This window comes from Primulina eburnea, chromosome 17, assembly GCF_022965805.1.
Source record: "Primulina eburnea isolate SZY01 chromosome 17, ASM2296580v1, whole genome shotgun sequence".
In the NCBI taxonomy this organism is placed as follows: Eukaryota; Viridiplantae; Streptophyta; class Magnoliopsida; order Lamiales; family Gesneriaceae; genus Primulina; species Primulina eburnea.
In genome coordinates, this window is record NC_133117.1 from 23,756,486 (window position 1) to 23,780,059 (window position 23,574).

At 34.6% G+C, this 23,574-nt stretch overlaps 1 protein-coding gene across 1 annotated transcript in view; it reads right to left on the bottom strand.

The window, feature by feature from the left end:
* Positions 1 to 23,574, bottom strand: part of LOC140817966 (uncharacterized) — a 65,034-nt gene that overhangs the window by 32,479 nt on the left and 8,981 nt on the right. Inside the window, exons 2-6 of the mRNA XM_073177760.1 lie at positions 4,833 to 5,027; positions 4,275 to 4,631; positions 3,751 to 4,028; positions 3,294 to 3,339; positions 1,880 to 2,109 (exon numbers count right to left, since the gene is read on the bottom strand). Coding sequence (XP_073033861.1) covers positions 1,880 to 2,109; positions 3,294 to 3,339; positions 3,751 to 4,028; positions 4,275 to 4,631; positions 4,833 to 5,027 — 1,106 coding nt within the window. The remainder of the gene's footprint in view (positions 1 to 1,879; positions 2,110 to 3,293; positions 3,340 to 3,750; positions 4,029 to 4,274; positions 4,632 to 4,832; positions 5,028 to 23,574) is intronic.

Sequence of the window (23,574 nt, forward strand, 5' to 3'; positions counted from 1 at the left end):
GTTTGAGAGATATGGTCAAAATACTAGAGCATGGTAAAACTGCCACTCCTTCGGTAACTTTAATTGTTGCTTAATTTGATCCCAATTGTGAGAGGATTTTTATCTCATGCTTGCCACCAATATTGTAGATATTAACATCAACTTTCTACAGGTCCAAGAATCATCTTAATCCCATTTGCAACGCCAAGGTTATTCTTGTTTTATCGAACCTGTAAAAATAGTAAAAACTTATAATTACACAACAACTTATATTTTATACAATTTATTATAAAACATATAATATTTAAAAATTTAATAAAACAAAAACTATATATTTATATTATAAAACATTTAATTAATGTACAATTTTTATGTTTATCACACCTCCCAACCAGCTTATTGCTAGTCCCTAGCAATTTAAGCGTTAATAGCAATACAAAACATATTGATTAATTTAAATAGAAATGTAATCAGAACTATCTAAGTGTTTAAATAAAATTTGAAAACTGTCAAAGTTATATCAAGATCATCATAATTATAATTTATGAAAGAATTTGAGATGATTAATTCAAAGCTTATTTTAGGTAGTTAAATGTACACGGCCTTCAGAAATTCCTAGTAAGAGTCTCAACTCCATATCCTCACAGGTTAATAAATGTTTCAATTTATGGCAACGATTTCTCTCATGGAGTTGGAATACAGATAAATGCTCAGAAAAATGGTTTACAGAATGCAGACAGACAAACGAGCCAAACTAATCAAAAGATAGAAAATCAATTGATTTAAAATCCAGTTGTTCTTATTATATTTTTTTTTTCCTGATTTTTTTTTTTTTACATCATGGAATCAGACTAAGTTTATGCTTTTTGACCACATATTTATTTAATTTGTACAATGTATTTCTCTCTTTCTTTTTTTATTTTTATTTTTTATTTTTTTATTCTTATGAGAGAAAAATGGGTCGCAGCATATAACTTAAAAATTACATAGATCTTAAACATCTTTCTTTTTGTATTTTTCTTTTTTTTTTCTTTTTTTTTTTCAGGAAATATATATATTTTTTTTCAAAATAAGAACTCAAGATCTAAACAATAGATAGTCTCTCTCATGATCAATAAAGGCTCGAAAGCTGTTTTCTCAGTCCTCTCCACTCACTCACAAAATATGTGTGAGTTCAAAAATTTTAGGCACTCTTATAAGGTATATCTTGGGCCATATACTTTACTACCTAATTTTATCACAATGGTTAATCACTCAAAAAGATTTCATAAATCATATTTTTATATTGATCAGAATATTAAAAATGACCTTTTTTCAAATAAAATTTAAACATTCTTAAATAGATTAATGCATGTTCTAATTTAAATCTTTCAAATATGTAATGTATGACATTTTTGCAAAAAATTACTAAGGTACAAACAATAAACATGGTTTTATTTTAAAATAATATTTAATTTTTTTTTAAATTTGTTTTTTTTTTTTTTTTTATATGTGTTCTCCCCCCAATCAGAATATGACATTGTCCCTAATGTCAAAATAGCTATTAATAAAGAGTACATAATGAAAGAGATATCACCTGGAACTTTATTGAAGATAACAAACTGAAACAAACGCAAACCAATCCACGACTTTTGAATCAATGATCCAACTTCCTTTTCTTACTGCTTGATTGCGACCAATTGATCTTTGTTATCATCGGATCAGGCTTATGAACAAAAGCTTCCAAATCATCAATTAATTGATCGGCAGTCGAAGCACAGATGAGCATCCGTCGTGAATTTTCTGAAATGAAATTCTGTTCCACAGCTTTATCAAGAAATGTCAACAAACTGTCATAATAATTATTGATATTCAACAAGCCCACGGGTTTATTATGGATATTAAGTTGTGCCCAAGAAACAGTGTGAAAAATTTCTTCTAATGTACCAAAACCACCTGGTAGTGCGATAAAAGCATCAGAATTTTCAATCATTTGAGTGATTCTTTCATACATAGAAGAAACTTTTAATTCCTCCCCAATCGTAACACCTGTAATATTTCCTTCAGCTAAAGCTATAGGAATAATACCCAATACCTGACTACCTCCAAGATGAGCAGATGTTGAAACAGATCCCATTAACCCAATATTACCTCCCCCATATACCAAGTGAATTTTTCTCTCAGCCAATATCTTTCCAAGATTATTCGCTGCTTCTACAAACACTTCATTTTTTCCAGGACTCGACCCACAAAATACACAAATATTTTTCAATGTTTGTGCAGAGGATCCAGTCATGTTTTTACTTTCCTTTTTTTTTTTCTGCGAAAGTAGAAAGAAAGATGAGAGATTTTATAGGGGTAATATGTTATCATGACAAAACTATGGGTCACAGCTGTAAACAGAATAAATAGTAAAAAAATAATGACACACATGCTTATAAACAGTAGTGTGATTGTGGCTCACAATTTTCCTCTGGTTTTACGTCCAGAAACGGCTTCAACGCCTTCTATGAGTCGAGGATATGCTTCCCATCCAATTTTCTTATAAATTGGCAAACAGGGTCTTTTTTAGTCAGATTCCCAAGACTATGACGCTCATCTTGAAATTGTTTCCATAAACGGAGAAGTTCAATATGCACATGTCCACTAGAATGCGTCTCAAGAGTCAATAAGATGTTATCTAAAGACTCCTTACTCAGCCCATTCTTAATGAAATCAATTTTATCTTCTCTGTTATTGGAAACACATCCCAAAGATCTGCATCGTTTGTCACAAGTCCATCTTGCACACTTATGACAAACCCCTAAACTTTTGGCCCTTCGTTTTTTCGCATAAGTGCTTTTTCCTAATCCAGGCAAATACCGAATAAGCAATGATTGTGGAACTTCTCCTCCTAATCGGACCTTAGCTTCTATTACAAGACGAATATCTTCTGGAATTCCTTTTTGCATTAGTAATCTCAATCTTTCACACCTTCCTGCATAAATTTTTCTTAGAACATTTTCAGAAACAGAGGGAAAATATTTACAAATTTTTGAGAGAATTTCATCCATTTTGAAAAGAAAAGAAATGATTTTTTTTTTTTAAATTTTTGTATCAGCAATTGTGGGAAACTGATTTAACCGACTATGAGAGTCACGGAGTACCGTTATCCGCCATTTAACCGGGAAAATAAAAAGATTAAGAAAACCTGAAATAAAAACAAACAATAATCAAATGCAACACAAAAAAAAAAAAAAAAAATCAAGGATCAGAAAGGGAAATAAACTCTTCTTGAAAGATTTCATTTTCCAAAAATGGTTTAAGCCTTTGTCCATTCACTTTAAAAACATCACCATTTTTAGGATTTTCAATATCCACAGCTCCATAAGGATACACATGCTTTATAACATATGGGCCTGTCCATCTTGATCGTAATTTTCCTGGGAATATGTGAAGTCGAGAATTATAAAGCAAAACTTTTTTACCAATCTCAAAAGATTTTCTAAGAATTGTTTTATCATGAAATGATTTGATTTTTGCTTTATAAATCCTTGAATTCTCATACGCATCATTTCTGAGTTCATCAAGTTCATTAAGTTGCAATTTACGCAATTTGTTGGCATCATCCATGCTTGAATTTAAAGTTTTTATCGCCCAATAAGCTTTATGTTCCAATTCCACAGGCAAATGACAATGTTTTCCATAAACCAACCTATAGGGAGACATATTCAATGATGTTTTAAAAGCTGTTCGATATGCCCACAGTGCATCATTAAGTCGCAGAGACCAGTCTTTTCTATTTGAGTTAACAGTTTTTTCCAAAATTTGCTTTATCTCCCTATTAGCTAATTCAACTTGTCCATTTGTTTGAGGATGATAAGGAGTTGTTACTTTGTGAGTAATACCATATTTTTTCATTAATGAAGCAAATGGTTTATTAACAAAGTGAGTTCCCCCATCACTTATCATAGCTCGAGGAATTCCGAATCTACTAAAAATATTTTCTTTCAAAAATTTGATGACGATTTTATGATCATTTGTTCGACATGGAATTGCCTCTATCCATTTGGAAACATAATCAACTGCAACTAAAATATACAAGTATCCAAACGACGGTGGAAAAGGTCCCATAAAATCTATTCCCCAACAATCAAATATTTCAATTTCAATGATAGGATTCAAAGGCATCATGTTTCTTTTTGAAATCGCACCCAATTTTTGACAATTTTCACAGATCTTGCAGATTTCGTGGGTGTCTTTAAACAAAGTGGGCCAATAAAATCCACACTGCAAGATTTTTGCAGCTGTTTTCTTTGAAGAAAAATGTCCCCCGCATGCTTCTGAATGACAAAATTTAATGACACTACTTACCTCATTGTCGGGTATGCAACGTCGAAAAATTTGATCCGGACAATACTTGAACAGATACGGATCATCCCAATAAAAGTTTTTTACCTCATTCAAAAATTTTCTTTTATCTTGGGAACTCCATTGCGGTGGCATTTTTCCTGTCACAAGAAAATTTACTATGTTAGCAAACCAAGGTGTAGTAGTAACTGAAAATAGATGTTCATCAGGAAAATTATCGTTAATTGGTGTCATTTCAAAAGATGATCCTGTTACTAGTCTCGATAAATGATCGGCTACGACATTCTCGGTTCCTTTTTTATCTTTGATTACAATGTCAAATTCTTGGAGCAACAAAATCCATCGTATCAGTCGTGGCTTTGCATCCTGTTTGGTCAACAAATATCTAATAGCAGAATGATCAGTAAACACGATAGTTGTTGATCCAATCAAATAAGAACGAAATTTATCTAATGCAAATATTACAGCAAGTAGCTCTTTTTCAGTTGTGGAGTAATTCATTTGAGCATTGTTTAAAGTTCTACTTGCATAATATATCACATAAGGCTTACCGTTTCTTCTTTGACCCAATACTGCACCGACTGCATAATCACTCGCATCGCACATGATTTCAAATGGTAAAGACCAATCAGGAGGTTGCATGATAGGAGCTGATGTTAAATGTCGAATGATTTTATCAAAAGCATTTTGACATTCTTGAGTCCACTCAAATGCACTGTCTTTTGTTAAGAGGTTACAAATGGGTTTAGAGATTAAACTAAAGTCCTTTATAAACCTCCTATAAAATCCAGCATGTCCCAAAAATGAGCGAATTTCTTTAATGGTTTTTGGAGGGGGTAAATTGGCAATGACATCAACTTTTGCTTTATCGACTTCAATTCCATGAGATGACACGACATGTCCCAAAACAATTCCAGAAGTAATCATGTAATGACATTTTTCCCAATTTAAAATAAGACCTTTTTCCTCGCATCTTTTTAAAACTTTTTCCAAATTTTCAAGACAATTATCAAATGTATTCCCAAAAACAGTTAAATCATCCATAAAAATTTCCAAACAATTTTCAACCATGTCGCAGAAAATGCTTAGCATACATCTTTGAAATGTTGCTGGGGCATTGCATAAACCAAATGGCATCCTTCTGAATGCAAATGTTCCAAAAGGACATGTGAATGTAGTTTTTTCTTGATCTTCGAGTGCAATGGGAATTTGATAATAGCCTGAATATCCGTCAAGAAAACAGTAGTAGGGATGACCTGCTACTCTTTCTAAAATTTGATCCAAAAATGGTAATGGAAAATGATCTTTTCTAGTGGCGTCATTTAATTTTCTATAATCAATACACATCCGCCAACTAGATGGGACTCGACTTGTTAACAATTCACCTTTTTCATTTTTTATCACTGTGATGCCAGATTTTTTTGGAACTACTTGTGTTGGGCTTACCCACTTACTATCAGAAATAGGGTAGATAATTCCAACATCAAGTAGTTTGAGAACTTCAGTTTTCACAACATCTTTCATGTGTGGATTTAATCTCCTTTGTGGTTGTTGAGATGTTTTTGCATTTTCTTCTAAGTGAATTTTGTGTGTGCAAATTAGTGGATTAATGCCCTTAAGATCTTTTAGTGTCCAACCAATTGCATTTTTATGTCTTTTAAGCATATCAACTAATTTACCTTCTTGATTACTTGAGAGTTTGGAAGAAATTACCACCGGATATGTTTCATCTTCTCCAAGAAATGCATACTTCAATTCTTCTGGCAAGGGTTTTAACTCCAATACTGGTGGTTCGTCTTTGTTCTCATATTTTTCATCAAATTCTTTCTCTGATCCTGGTAACGAGTGATACCTGAAAAAATCGTCAAGATCAATTTCAATATTTTCTTTAACAGTTTCAATTGAACAAATATCTAATTGATCACGAGTACTCCCTTCTTGAATGTTTTCTTCCACAAGAGTTTCAATAAGATTTTCATCTTCACTTTCATCTCCTTTGTCATGTGGTTGCTTACAAAGATTAAAAACATTGAGCTCCAAGGTCATGTTACCAAATGACAACTTCATTATTCCATTCCTGCAATTTATAAGAGCATTAGAAGTTGCTAAAAATGGACGACCTAAAATTACAGGAATTGCATTACAAGCTTCAATAGGTTGTGTATCTAAAACTATGAAATCGACAGGATATACAAAGTTATCAACTTGGACCAACACGTCTTCTACCATACCTCTTGGCACTTTAACAGATCTATCAGCAAGTAAAAGTGTTACCGAAGTAGGTTTTAACTCGCCTAGATTGAGTTCTTGATAAACTGAATATGGAAGTAAATTCACACTAGCTCCAAGGTCAAGCAAGGCTTTTTTAATCTTTCGTTCTCCAATAATACACGAAATAGTAGGACAACCAGGGTCTTTGTATTTCAAAGCATTATTATTTTGAATGATTGCACTTACTTGTTCGGCTAAAAATGCTTTCTTTTTCACATTCAATTTTCTTTTCACAGTGCACAAGTCTTTCAAAAATTTGGCATATGATGGTACCTGTTTTATTGCATCTAATAAAGGAATATTAACTTTTACTTGTTTAAAAATATCATATATATCAGAATTCAAATTTGATTTTTTTGTATTTTTCAATGCATGAGGGAATGGTGGTGACACTGTCTGTTGAACCTCCTCTTCGCAAGTTATGGGTTCCACTTCCTTACCCTTTGGAGTTGATTTATCATCATCTTCACAAGGTTCAAGAATGGATTTTTCCACAACCTTACCACTTCGAAGGGTAATAACAGATTTTACCTGATCCATCGGTTGAGTTCCAGAAGTTCCAATTTGTGTATTATGATCCTTGGGATTAGGCAGAGGTTGTGAAGGAAATTTACCTTTTTCATGAACATTAAGTGCAGATGCAAATTTAGCAAGAGTATCTTTCAAGTCTGTCATGGTTTGAGCAGTTTGAGTATTGATAGACTCTTGCTTTGCAATGAAAGAATTCAATGTATCTTCCAAATTTCTTTTCGGCGGAGGAACATAAGGTGCATAATTTTGAAAATTTTGTTGATTTTGAAAATGTGGTTGCGGAAATTGTGCAGCATTATCATTCCTCCAACTAAAATTTGGATGATTTCGCCAACCTGGATTGTAATTTTGAGAAAATGGTTCAAAATTTGGCCTTTTGAAATTGTTCAAAACATTGGCTTGCTCATGGAGACATTCTTTAAAAGAGGGCAAAGTGGGACAATCTTTTGTAAAATGATCACTTGTATCACAGATGTGACACACAATTTCTTGAACAGATTTTAATTGACCATTCTTTTTCAATTCAAGTGCCTCAACTTTTCTTGCCAAAGAGGTAAATCTAGCTTGAAGATCATGTTCATCTTTGAGAGTGTACATACCTCCACCAGATGTAGGAGATTGAATCTTGTTTGATGGTTCGATTGTACCTATAGTGTCCCAATTTTGAGCATTTTCAGCTAATGAATCGAGATACTCAATTGCCTCGTTCGGATCTTTATCTTCAAATGTTCCATTACACATAAATTCAACCATTTGCCTATCTTTAGGTGTTAAGCCTTCATAAAATTGAGAAACAACTCTCCAAATTTCAAAACCATGATGTGGACAAAGATTAAGCAATTCTTTGTATCTATCCCAACACTGATAAAAAGTTTCTCCTTGTTTTTGAGTGAAAGTGATGATTTGCCTTTTGAAAGAATTTGTTCTATGAGATGGAAAAAACTTTTTCAAAAATTGTTGTTGCAATTCATCCCAAGTTCGAATGGATCCCGATCTAAGATTTTGTAGCCAAGTTTTAGCTTTATCTTTTAAAGAAAAAGGAAAAAGCTTAAGGCGAATGGTGTTCATGCTACAATTTAGATCATTATATGTGTTGCACACTTCTTCAAACTCTCGTAAATGCATGTATGGATTTTCAGAATCTAAGCCATGAAAGTTGGGTAAAAGTTGGATAATACCAGGCTTAAAATTGAAATGAGATGCATCAGGGGGAAAAACTAGACATGAAGGTGCACTAGTACGTGTAGGATTCATGTGATCTCTAAGTGTTCTTCGTCTATCATGATCATGTTGAGATTGAATTTCATCTTCATTTTCTTGGATGGGTTCTTCCGCCATGTTTTGTAAAAATAAAGGGTTATTTCGAATGAGTCGACCACTAAGTGTACGTGACCAAATGCTCATGCAAATGCAAAACAAAAAGAAAAAAAAAACACACAAAAGCAATAAAAACAAAAATAAACTTTAAACAATATTAAATAGACTTGAAATTAAATTATACTTCCCCGGCAACGGCGCCAAAAACTTGTTGCGACTTTGATTGTTGCACTCCCAAGAGCAGGTTGTCCACAAGTAGTATAATTCGGTGAGTCCGAATATCGTATCCACAGGGAAGCTAAGGTAATTACAAGTCCACTACAATGTCTTTTTGTTTTTGTTTTTGTTTCTTTTTAATTTTAATTGAATCTTTAATGGGTAAATTTTAATTGTTCAAATTTAAATTTAAGTAGTTGAGATTAAAGGATCCACTCTTGGTATTTTAATAAAGTTAACATTAACGAACAATATTGAAATCCACTTAATAAAATGGTTCCAATATATTAAATAATCATATTTATATTATGTTATAAATTATAATCTTATAAGTACATAATATATACCAAAACTTATAAATGTGGTCAAGTATTTATTGTGCTATATATATTTGTAAACACTAAATCAAGGTTCCCACTTTAAATGGTTGGTAAAACCAAACAAACATTTAAATGGTACCAATAAATTAATACTATAATATATTCATATATAATAAATCAAGGAATCCAAGTTAAATGGTTGGTAAAACCAAACTAACATTTAAATGGTTCCAAGAATTTAATATTATAATATATTTATATATAATAACTCAAGGCATCCATTTTAAATGGTTGGTAATACCAAACTAACATTTAAATGGTTCCAAGAATTTAGTGTAACATATAGCAACAATAAATCAAAACTCCCACTTATAAGTAGGGTATAAAAATGCTTAAAGAAATAAATATAACATAAACAATAAATAATGATTAAATAATATAAAACATAGATTCTTACCTTATAATAACCTTATTATCATGCCAAGAGATTTACCTTATCATCTCAACTTTAGGAAGTTAGCTATTCATTATTCAAAGTGTAAAACTTTGAATATGAAATTAACATGCTAATTATATTTAAATGAAGAAATAAAAGAAAAATATAGAGAGAAATATTATGAACTCAAAGATTTGTTCATAGAATGAGGGATATCTCAATACATTACAATGCACCCCTATTTATAGCCAAATTTGGGGAGACAACCACAAATAAAATATTATTTTTTACACATAAGTCTTCATTGGTGTTCCAAGAAATTAATATTATATTGCACATCACTTTTGACAAGCATCTTCTCCGAATTTTCTTCTTCACATAAAATGAAACATGTGGATAATTGAGTTGTCTAGTTGTGGTATTTTTTTCAGAATATTTGACCAAGTAGTTTGAGAGATATGGTCAAAATACTAGAGCATGGTAAAACTGCCACTCCTTCGGTAACTTTAATTGTTGCTTAATTTGATCCCAATTGTGAGAGGATTTTTATCTCATGCTTGCCACCAATATTGTAGATATTAACATCAACTTTCTACAGGTCCAAGAATCATCTTAATCCCATTTGCAACGCCAAGGTTATTCTTGTTTTATCGAACCTGTAAAAATAGTAAAAACTTATAATTACACAACAACTTATATTTTATACAATTTATTATAAAACATATAATATTTAAAAATTTAATAAAACAAAAACTATATATTTATATTATAAAACATTTAATTAATGTACAATTTTTATGTTTATCAAAACCCAAGACCCGTCCCATTAAAAAAACTTTGCCCCGGTTAAATATTTTTCGGACTCGTCCACCCCGAATACGAAATGGCGTCGGGTAGACTCGCAAGATCCGTGAGACCCGAATTTTTTTAAGCGAAAACAGTAATCTTCTTATCACATCACTGAATTATGAAACAAATAAGTTTCTAATTAATACAACGCAATAGAAAACTTACAAGCCTCCAGCTCCAAAATCGCCACCAACCGAGAATTCTATCCTCGTTCCAAAATCGACACTAATCCGTTGGTTATATCGTAATTAAATCCCAATGGAGAACATCTCACTAAATCCAATTGATTCTTATACAATATCAAAGTGACCAACATTAAGTAATGTATTGACTAATAAATCAAGTTTTTATTGAATGATAACGTCGCCCCTTCCGTGTATCGAAAAGCGCAGTAATTTTCCCTACACTATTCCCTTCATGCATTTACCGACATTGTCATTGATAATTATATCTTCTAATTCAAAAATAGTACCTCCCCAGTCCCCACTTTGATTGAAAATATAATGTTTTTTTTTTTTTTACCTCAAAAAACTGCCCCTCCTATGCTACAAAGTGTAAGAAGAACCCTGTGTCTCCACCCTTGGATTAAAACCTTATAAATAATATTAATTGGTCAATATATTATCCAGTTTTCAAAAATCAAATACATTTAACACATATGTTATATATATAAGAATAAAATATCAAGCACGTTTATTTAATTTATAAGAGATTTTATGCGTGGTTTTTTTTAGAACATAGTTTTTAAATGCCATAAATTTTATAAATGAGATTTCTCGCTTTTTTGAATTTTCACAGAGGAAAAACAAGATTTGAAAAACTATTGCTTAAATAATGAACTCAATCAAAATTCAAAATTAGATAAACATAAAAGAAGAATTCTCTCAACATCTTTAAAAAAAAAGGAAAAAAAAATCTTTTTACTCATTTATATTTTTTTATTTACGGTTTTTTTTTTCTATTGTCAAATTTCAATAATAGTTTGCTATCTTCGTTTTTTAAAACAAATTTATTCATTTTTCTAATTTATCGTTAATGTTCGACACAATAGTCACGATGTAAAAGTGACATAAAATTGTCAACAATTGAAGATATATGACTAGAATGAAATTTGATTATATAAATAACCAAAATCGTAAAGAAGCAAACAATAAACAGACGGAAAATGCAATCTTCCTACATATTATAGGCACAATATTAAGTTTTCGCTAAATCCACAATATTTCGTAACAAACCAGAAGTTGAACAAAAGCTAGAAGGAGCCATCGAGTTTCCAAATTGAGTGATCAAATCACTCTCTTATATTCCGCTTGTTGGCATAGCGTGGGAACATAAAAAAGCCAAATATATATGTTATGATGCTAATATTTGAAAACGAAACAATAGAGGAAACCCACACAAAAAATAAAGGAAATTTTTTTTTTGGCCAAAAAACAAAAAAGAAATCCCAAATCAATAAAAGGAGAGAAAAGATAAATCAAAGAAAGCGATTTGAGAATGCAATAAGATTTGAGATTGATCGATGGCGTGGTTTGCTTTTTCTCTCCGACATAAATAGTTTTTTTTTTTTTTTTTTTTTTTTTTTTTATCTCAAAGACCACAGAATTTTAGGGGAAAATATACAGAGGAAAATGAGGGTTTTATTTTTCTTTTATTTATTTTTTAAAAAAATATGGCATCCAAGGTAATTAAGAGCCGGAGAATTGGAAATTTTGATATGTTTTCTTGATCTATTTTAAAGAATAATACTTATTTAGTTAGAACGCTCGGACATAATAATCATCGGTGATTGTGTCACACACATTGTGTCTATATTAAACATCGTTGTGCTGTATAACATAAAAAATATTATTAAAATTTGTGATTTGGACAAATAATTTAAGTCCATAAAAATGTGACACTTAAATTTGTATTAAAAAATTTAAACAAAGTTTGGAAATAATATAATGTGAAAAAGGATTGATACTTTAGAAAACCCACATTTAGTAATTAAGCTAATTATTTAAAGTCGCTGTTAAAAATTATTATTATCATAAAGTTTTGGTGATTGACAAATTCAAAACATGACTTAACTGTTTCAGGAAACAGCTGCAATCTTTCTTGTATAGCAAGAACAATTTCAACTGTTTGGTCTTCGACCGCTTGAACTTTCAACCGGTTGTCCGCCTACAACTTGAAAAAGTTTCAACCGCTCAAAAGACTTTCAATCGGCCGTTCAAAGTCTTCATAACGTTTCAGCAAGAGCTATTTATTTCTCTCTTAATGAAAAATATTTTCTGACCGGCTCAGGATATTCAATTGTTTTGCACCGCTACAACTCAACTATGTCCTACATCAGTCCCGATAAAGATCTGCATTCATGTCACTATCCCAAAATAGAAAAGATTGCTTATACACCCTACAAGTTCTGATGTTAATATAAGTTGCCACAAAAGGATACTCAGCAGCAACTCTTCAAGAAACAGGATTCACGGCTATGAAAGCAAAGAGAATATTAAATGCTTTGTTGAAGAACATTTAATGAAGTTGCAGCTGATAGTGACATATCATTCTAATGGTACAAGTTTACGTTATGTATTTTTTCCAACTGTTGGGATGATAACTTATAAAAGAAGAGCTGAAGAATGCAAATAACAATTCGATCATTTTTTAAGTTTTTCAACCACACGATTGACACATTACTGAAGCTTGCATACTCAAAAGATCTGACCGCTCTTAAAGTTCATATACTTCATCGCTCATCAAGCACGCTATAAGTAGAAAGAAATCTAGTCAATCAAGGATCAGTTTCGTGCTACTCAAAACATACAGTTTCCTTTTATAAGTAACCTTTTGGTTATTTGATTGATTATGTTGTCTGGTGAACCTACGGTTCTTAAAATCCAGAAATGTAAAGTGATCACTAAGAGTTTCCAGACAGGTAGTATGATAAGTACTAATTGGAGTGGGCTATTACAATAAGTTTGTAAAGTTAAAGTCTTTTAGTAGAATCTTTCTTAAAAAGGAAGAATGGGTGACGTAGGAGTTTTTATCTAGAACATCAATAAAAATCTTGCGTCTTTAATTTTCGCGTGCACGTACTTTTCGAACCGTTTCTTGTTAACAAGCCAGACAAACAGCTGAAGCTATCATTAGAAATCGTGAACCGTTTTTTGCACTTTCCAGGTGGTTCATATTTCTAACAGTTCAAGAAAAACTTTCAACCGCCTGAAAACGATTGAAAACTAATTTTAAAAATCAAATACTTTTAAAAAAGTTTATTCACCCCCTTCTAAACTCTTTCTCGATCCTAACAAGTGGTATCAGAGCATGATTTTCTTGAATGTTGATATCTACAATCAATATGGCATCATTTAACAAGATTCTTTTGTTTTCTAAAGAAGATTATGATGACTAAAAAATACGTACGCAGGCATATTTAGCAAACTCAGGACGATGACATGTGGTATGTAACACCCTGAAAATTTAAAGGTCCACGCGAATTTATTATAATAATGTAATTAAAATACACAATAAATTGATAACTTTTATGCGTCTGGTTTACGTGAACCTTCAAATTTTTCGGAACGTTACAGTAGCAATGTGAGGATCAAAAGATCTGAATAAACTGGAGCTTCAAGATCTTTTTTCCAATCTTAAAGCATACGAGTTCGAGCTCGGAATTCGAATTGAAGAAGAACCATCCACTTCTCAACAAACCAAGGCCCTGGCTGTTGTCACAGGGACTCTTCTAGTCGAAGAGTCCACAAGTAAGAAATCAGCTGAGCAATGAAGCTATGAACCTTTTTGTCAAGAAATTTTGTAAATTTATGCGTAAAAATCCATCTCAATTTGCTAAACCATTTTACAGGAAAGACCATACAGATGATGGTTATGATTGTTTTAACTATGAGAAAAAGATGCACTTTATTGCAGAGTGGAACATGCCTAAGAAATATGAGAAGATACCAGTTGATGGGAGACGATACAAAGACGACAAAAAGTTCACCAAAAAGAAAGAACAAGTTTAATTGGAGAAGAAGGAAAAAGTAAATGGGCCGATTCAGAAAGATCCATCACCGAGGAATCTTTGAGTGAAAGCGACAGTGAGGCTGTAAAATGTCTCATGGATGATGAAGCATTAGAATCCATTGAAGAAATGGTATTTTACTTTGACTCTCTGGAATTTACATGAGAAGATCTTTTCGCGTCACTGCATGGCATCGTGGATGAGTTTAAGAGACTATCGCAACAATTTGATGAGGTTAAGGCAGAGAAACAAACTTGAAAAACAAATCAACCCTCTCCAGCTGCTCGCAGCAAAAAGAGGTTGACGGTTTGAAATTAAAGTTAAGTCTGCTAGCAATTGAGAATGATGACTTGCGAAGATTATTTCATGCCACGTTAAAAGAAAATAAACGGTTGATGAAAACAGTTCACTCATGGAATGAGTCCTCTACTTCTCTTGAAACGATGCATGAGATTCAGAAATCGACCGGAGATAGAACTGGGCTAGGTTACATCATCAATGAATGCAACAGCTCTGAAGCAAAAACTCAACCGCTACTAGAGAAAGACAGTTTAATATCAATTAAATTTGTCAGATCTAGTACGGTAGATGAAGATACCGAACCTGAAGTCCAAATCAATTAGAATGTAAATTTTGAGAACTATAGAAGGCGACGTGGTGTAGGATATGTCGAATTTGAGGGTGCGGAATCCAATCGATCATGGCTCACATGCAGGCCAAATCCAAGTATTCACAACGGTTCAGATTGGCCCCGCAGAAAGCCAAGTTAAACCAGATATCACTCGAAAATAAGACCTAGCCGACACTACAACGGTCGACCGGTTTAAAAGATGTAAAAATTGAATGATAATGACAGACGGCCAAGACAACATTCTGCAAAAGAAACACCATTTCATACACCATCAGATTATGCACATAACCGCATCCATCATGGGACACACAACGGAAAATCCATCAGGATAATCCAGGTATGTGTCCTTAAGGGTCTAATCAGTTCATGACCCAAAATATAAAAGGGTACAAAGTTCTGATTTCAATTATTTCAGGTACTGAAGAAGAAAAACTTGGAAGAATCCATCTAGTTTTTGGACAACGGTTGTTCAAGACATATGACAGGAAATAAAAACCTCCTATCAAAATTCGTCGACTACAATGGACCAAGAATCACCTTTGGTGATAACTCTAAAGGGAAAGTTGTAGGTAAAGGTAAGATTACCCATGGCAAAATTATCATTAAATATGTGCTTTTTATAACCTAATTAGCATAAGCAAATTATGTGACAACGGTTATACCATTGAGTTTCACAAGCATACTTGCACTGTTAAATCAGTTGCATGCAATATTGTATTGACTGGTCTTATAGAGCATAACATAAATAAGGTGAAATGGAATGATGATAGTTTAAATGCTCCTACTTGCTTCATCGCCTTAAATAGAAACAAAAATTTACTTTGGCACAAACGGCTTAATCACCTTAATTTCAAATCTATTACCACTATTAGCAAGCTTAAGTTGGTATCCGGTTTTCCTAACATTGATTTTGCAAAAGATAGAATCTGCAATGTTTGTCAACTAGGTAAACAGGTTCGCTCAACATTCAAAAACAAAGGAAGAAATTCATCAGCACGTTTCCTGGAACTACTCCACATAGACCTATTCGGACCAATACCAGTAATGAGATTAGAGGAAAGGAAATACACCCTAGTGATAATTGATGATTTCTCCTGGTTCACGTAGATAATATTCTTAAGTTCTAAAGATCAAACCGGCCCAACTCAACAAGTTCCTTAAGAGACTCCAAAATGAAAATACTATAGTGGTGGATAGGATCAGGAGTGACATGATCGGTTGAAATATTGAACACCGATGAATTAAATCGAGTTTGGTGTTCAAACCAAGCTGAAGACATTCGAAATAATCCTTCGTAGAAACCGAATAAATATTTTGTAAATCATTTAAAATATATTCAAGTTGAATGAGTACAAATATTTTAGTTGAAAAATTTTATCAAACACTTTGTATGCAATATTTTGGTATTTGAATAACACAAAAAAATGCTTTAACAATGCATCTTTAAAACAATGGAAATAATAAGTAAATGCAATAAATAAATAGATACGAATTTGTTTATGGATGTTCGGAGAGTTCAAATGCTCCTACGTCACCTTTCTTCCCCTTGGGAAGGATTCACTAGAAGACTTTGATTTATACAACCACTTGTACAAACTCGATGTGGAAGGGCAGCACCCAACTGAACCTCCTAGCACTCAAGATTGTAGGCAGCACCTCACAATCAGCATATTTTTAATGTCTCATATGCAAATACTACAAATACAATGTTTTACGTCTTTGTGTAAAAGACTCACTCAAATAATATTTGAATATCAACTCTCTTGTATATGTGTGAGTGATTGTGTGTGAGAAATTTATCATTTACAGTGTACATCTCAAATGTATCCTCACACAAAGGCTTATGCTCTCAACTAACTAATTTCTTCATGCTAACTGCACATGTTTTGAATCCTCTTCAAAAGCTCTTCTTTGATCTTCAAGATGTTGTATTTATAGGCTCCAACAATGATATATACGTTAGACACAAGAATATGACAGTTTGGAAAGTTTCTATAGTAACTCGTTCCAGAATCACTTACTAATCAAGAGCTAATCATGCATTTAACCTAAATAATAATAATCAGAGATAATTGCGGAAACGGTTAAGAAACAATAGTTATACAACCCAATCGATGTCTAGAATAATTCAAATCAAAATATACAGTACAACCATATCGAATCAAAACAGTACCGATAAACTAAATCAAACGGCTACTCAACGTCCTCCTCCTTCTCCTCCTGAGCCATCCAACCTGAGGCATGCCCTATGGGAATGAGGTGTCCAAGATAAACAAAACCGAGGACGTGAGCGATAAGAACGCCCAGTACAAAAGCATGAGTATACAAACCTATATGACATGCACATGCTATGATATGATACCAGGGTAGTCAAGAAACAGGAATCACAAAATATCTTAACATGCTCAGTCTAGAAAGCGCCAAGTGAATAGTGTCGCACGATACTCATCTGGATCACTACATCCACTAAAAGATCAGACGTGGACCTGAAATGTCCCGGATCACCGAAGCCCTACTGACCTGTCGGCGACTATGTACTCACGGTGTCCATGCATCCACAAGACAGTGCTGAGCGGCCCCACAAGATATAGATTATGTCGATATAGATACATCTCAACAGTAAAGGCTATCTCGAAGGAGATACGGCTCAACATGAAATGCAACATGTAGCATAAAGTGTGACATAATAGCATGCATCAATGACATATATCAATGCAGCAAATAATCGTGCAACATATATAAGAATGTATACTCGACCAGGATATCTCGGATAGTACTTTTGTACCTCTATCACTGCAATCCTAATCCACAGGAAAAATCAAAACAACCAGGTCTAGTCCAAGCCTATACATCAAGTGAAAACCATCACTAAAACATATCTACCATACTTAACTAGAGTATAAAATATTCCTGAAATAATAAAGATACAATTCAAAACCTTCGTCCATCGTCAGCCCGCTAATGACGATGCTCCGAGTCCAACCTGTCCAAGTTCGAACAGTTCGTTCCCTGACTGCTTTGTTCTCTAGCTGCCCTGTGCAGACCGCTCTGCTCTGTTCGGACCACTCTGCTATGTCCGGAACGCTCTGTCCTGGCTGAACCACTCTGCTCTATCCGGACATAGCAGACCGCTCTGCTCTGTCCGGACCACTCTGCTCTGTCTGGACCGCTCTGTCCTGTCCGCACCACTCTGCTCTGTCCTGTCCGCACCACTCTGCTCTATTTGGACCGCTCTGACCTGTCTGGACCACTCTGCTCTGTTCGGACCACTCTATCCTGTCCGGACCATTCTGCTCTGTCCGAACTCACTAGGATGGCTAGGACTTGCACTAAAAACACACAGTACCCCTTTCACAGTGAGAAATCCTATGGCCTATTTATAGACCTCAGTTCGGGACTTCCGAGCCCTTGCATGCATGCACGTGTCAATCCAATGCCATGCGTTTCGACACCTGTTCAGACACCTGTCACTCGGCCACATGCACAAAGACACATGTCCCGACTTGTGACATGTTACTGGATACCTCAGCTCACTATCCCAACCTCCATATTTGCTCCCTAACTAACATAGCAGTTCGGACATATTCCCTAGTATTGGTTCAGATCCCTAGCACCAGTTTGGCTCAGCCACTACCTAGGCTGCCCTGACTTCTGAAATCAGGTATGACTTCTGAAATCAGCTATGGCGGTTCCAATGTCAATTAACACATGATTTACTTAATTAAAGACACTTGATCATGTTTAGTTACCTTAGTAGAATTCATTCTACTACAATTTTTGTATAGTTTCTGAGATTGCAACAGTAAAATTCTCCTTGCTGGATATTTTCTCGACTGGTCAACTCTGGTCAACTATTTTAGTTCAACTGGTCTAGTTCAGTTTCAGCTGGTTCAGTTCAACTAGTCTAGTTCAGTTCAATTAGTTCGGTTCAGTTTAAGCTGGTTTGGTTCAGTTCAACTGGTTCACTTTCAGTTGGTCAGCAGCTGGTTCAGTTTAGTTGGTCAGCTGCTGGTTCAGTTCAATTCAGTTGGTCAGCAGATGGTTCAATTCAGTTTCAGCTGGTGTGCTGAAATCAGTCTAGCTGATTCCAATTTGTGCAGAACCAGTAGTTTTATCATCACTTATCAGCATCTTAAGCTTCGATCCAAACTTTGACTCCTGAAAATGATTTGTAGATCATTGTTTTATCTTTGCAACGCATACTGAATCGCTTCATTACAATAACCGAGCTAAGAGATATGAATAAAATACCACAATTGCTCATACTGTAAGGCCCGAGAATTTGATTACCGTAATCTGAAATGATTTGGGTATATTTATCAGAATCTGAGATTAATCTGGGATGATTTCTTGATTAATTGAAGTGATTATAAACGGAACGGAGTAGACCGGGAAAGACGAGAAAAGACGCGAATTATGAGCGAGGGAAATACCATGCGCGCACATGCGCAATCTAGTGCGCACATATGCGCGGTTTTGGCAGAAGACCCCGCGCATATGCGCGGCGTGAGGGCGTGCATATGTGCGAGGTGTCCAGTAGCTAAAATAGGATTCCAGAAGACCTCGCGCACATGCGCGGAAGTAAGGTGCGCAAATGCGCGAGTTGATGTATGCGGAGACAGTAGGTCTCGCGCATATGCGCGATGTCAGTGCGCGCATATGCGCGAGTAGTGTATTAGCAAATATCCGGATAAGAACTTCCGGCGCATATGCGCGGGAATTGGGCGAGCATATGCACGCGGCATGCAGAACGAAATATCAGCACTTGTCATGCCATGCGTATGTGATATATATATATATATATATATATATATATATACATACATATATATATATATATATAAACATGCAAATTTCTTCAGAGGAAAGAAAAAGGAAACGAAGGAATCGAGAAAAGTTTCAGAAAAGTTGTAGAAAATCCTTACGCTTTTTGCGAGAAATCCGCCTATCCGATTTTGAATCCGACTTCAGTATTGAGTTCCTATCGACGCAGGCTACAATTGGACGTAAGTTTTGTAAGTTTAGACATGATCTGAAATTATGATATTTTCAGAATTGAATATGCATCATATATGGTGTTTCTAATACAGTAGACATCGTATATCTGAAATTAGATTGAAGAACAGACTGATTATGTAATTGTTATAATTTTCAGAATCGATTTGACTGAGATTTCATATCAGATTTATATTGTTATTGAGATTATGAGTTGAACTGATACTGATTATGAGTTCTGGTATTATATCTGTGATGTTGGAACTGACGGGATTATCGAGACTGTATTGTTATGCCGTCAAAACATCAGTAGATTGATATTGATCAGATTTACGAATGATTGAGATTGTATTGTTGTACTGTATGTCGAGTGACATTTGATCATAGTATATTTTGATTTGTGTATTGATCAGAACAGGCTTTGAGTTAAGCGGTATATTGACACGGTCTATTTGATACTGTTATTTCAAATTTGATATGGACAGACTTGACTTCGATACTTCGACTTCGTCAGACCGTGAAGAAAAAGGTATAAGTCAATGTGGTATTGGGACATCGACTCAAGTAGGATGTACTTGAGTTTCCCTTAATCACATACTTATTATTCTGTTTTATTATTATGATTATTGATTTGATTAAATGCATGTTCTATGAAGTAATAGAAGTATGCATTAGACGAGTAATCTTGTGACAGAAGTACCTGATAGTGGCGGGATAGCCACGGGTACATTGCACGATGTCACAAGATAGTATTTTGGTGATAGGACCACAGTCCATGACGGTTAGGTCAGGACACTGGATGTTTGGTTATATCGACGTGGATAGAACTGGAGTTTTTTCTATTACTGTTGGTCGATATAGGAATACCACATCTGGAAACCGGGATCCCTAGACTAGGATTGAGTCTAGTCTGAGTCGTGGAGTCACGAGTATGATTGATAGTTTATATTGATTTAGGTTGGTTATGTTCCTGATGATGGTACATGTTTAGAATAGGAATTATTCTTGATATAAATTTATATTCTGATTTGAATACATGTTATGAATGTCTGTTATATAAGTTTATATTGATTATATGATTGCATGTATACATGATTTATACTGAGAATGTAATTCTCACCGGAGTTATCCGGCTGTTGTCTTGTTTGTATGTGTGCATGGCAACAGGTGGGATAGGATCAGGGTCAAGAAGAGAACGAGGCTGGACTAGATAGCGTGGAGATCCGGGCTTCAAAGCAACTTAGGATTCAGCACTGATATGTAGTTGAACCTAGTTGAATTCTTGTAGATAACACAAGATTTGTATGTTTATGTTTAATATGTAATTTGAAGTAAATTACATTACGTTTCCGCTTCGTATTTAAAAAAAAATTAGACCCTGTTTATTATAATTGTTTCATTTGATATTAAAAAAGATTAAGGAAATGATTAGTGTCTGGGTCCCCACAACAGGTGGTATCAGAGCATTAGGTTCCAGAACAGTAGTTTCTAGAACTGTAGGTCCTTGAGACTGAGATAGAGAAGAGTGAGCGGGGTAGAATGAGTTTTCTTTCCTTACATGTGTATGCTAGCATGATGTTATGTTTTACTGCCTGAAGTTACATGGTATATGCTGGAATATAATGTTGAAATTACATTGTATATGCTATTGTTTAGAAAGTTACATGTTACCTGAATATCTGAGTTGATTTGGTAATGTGTATTATTTGAAACGGGATCAGAACCAATTCTTGATCAGAGGTAAGTTGATCAGGATTGGGATTGAGACGGATTTGTCTCCTATTACTACTAATGCTTGTGATTATCAGATATTCCTCCTAGAAGAATTCTAGAACGAGGTAGTACTTCGACTGATCCGATAGATGTGTCAGAAACTCTGATGGAAACACAGTTGATGAGATTTCAGTCATTTCAACCACCGATTCTGAGGGGTATTGAGGCGCCAGTCAATTGTGTAAATTGGCTGGAGGATATAGAAATTTTATTTGAATTTCATTGTTTTACAGATGATTGTAGAGTTAAAATGGTTGGAAATCAACTACGGGAGGTCGCTAGGAGTTGGTCGCTGGTAACCAGGGAAGTCATAGCACAACGTGGTTCAACGATTATGTGGAAAATTTTTAAAGTTGAATTTTATCAAAGATTTGTACCTCTATCATATCGACAGGATAAAAGTGCAGAGTTTGCAAACCTGATTGTAACGAACCGTACTTAACTACTTGGAATTTGCGGAAAAATTAAAAATTTTATTCAAATAAAACGTTTGTACGGACGTCACCCAACATTCACATAAATATCGTTAAAATATTCCATCATCCAATAAACGTTTGCTAAAAGAATGCTGTCTCAAAACGTCTCACATAAAAAAAAAAAAACAAAACATCAGAGTAGTTTAAAAGTTTGCATAAACATAAGCTCGCGGTCCTCGGGTTTAGCCTGCCACTCAGCCCAAGCCTGCCCCTTGGTCGCCACCTCCTGTCTCCTGCGCATCGTACTCACCTGCATCGATCAAGTCTAGTGAGTCTAAAGACTCAACACGTATAAACTGGAAGTAACGAGTACTACATAATAAAAATCGCATGCTTCTTTAAAATAGGACATACATAACTTTAAATTGGACTTGCATAAACTTCAACTTGAAATAAGCTTGAACTTGAACATACATACTACGACGTGCCATGAACATAAACTTTTCTTAAACATGCTTTCATACTTCAACATACTTAACTGCATAATTTTACGTGGAGGATGTTTAAAAGCAAGTGACCCTTAACATGATAAACGCCTGATCAGACTCACCACAGTACTGGGCTGACAGGGACGTATCCACTGTCGCATACATAAGATCCCTGTTCATGATTTAACAGGCCAGTTGATCCACGTTCATAATTTAACGCTTCACAACCACGATCTAACCCGTTCATAATTTAACGGGCGGATTGGTCCCCGTTCATGATTTAACGCTTTCCAATCCTTAACTTTCGTTGGTCACAAGACAATTAGCATACCTCAAAGCTTAAAATACTTTCTTGCACGTCATACATACTTACTTGGCGCTGTGGGATTCGTTGGACTTCGACTGGGGCCGTCGCTGCGACATACTAACATGAATTTCAATCTTAACTTGCATAACTTAAACGTAGAGAAATGATGCTTACTCTCGAGCTCCATCATATCTTAGGACCTTCTATAATCTCCCATGACATGACCTTAACAATCCTTGCACTAACCCATGACATCAAACCTTGGAACCAAAAATAATATTCTCCCCAAACAGTGTGTACACGGACCCCTAGCCCGGGTCCGTGTACTGGTCCGTCTACCTACTGTATCATACGTGCCGTGAACAAGAAGGGGCACGGACCCCGTGCTTGGGTCCGGATGGGGGTCCGTGTAGGCTCTGGAAGAAGGCATCGACTGAAACATGAAGACACGGACCCCGTGAGAGGGTCCGGGTGGGGGTCCGTGTACGTACTGCCTAGACGCACTAAGTGAAAAGTAACGGCACGGACCCCGTGCTCAGGTCCGTGTCCGGGTCCGTGTGGCCACTGTACGTCGAAACCTGCGAGAAATCTTATACACTGTCTACACACCCAAGTTGACACTTGAATATAATGGTTCAACACTTTAAGACCCTTCTTAGGACACTATAACATTGCATCAAACTTATACAAACACCTCAAAAATACGA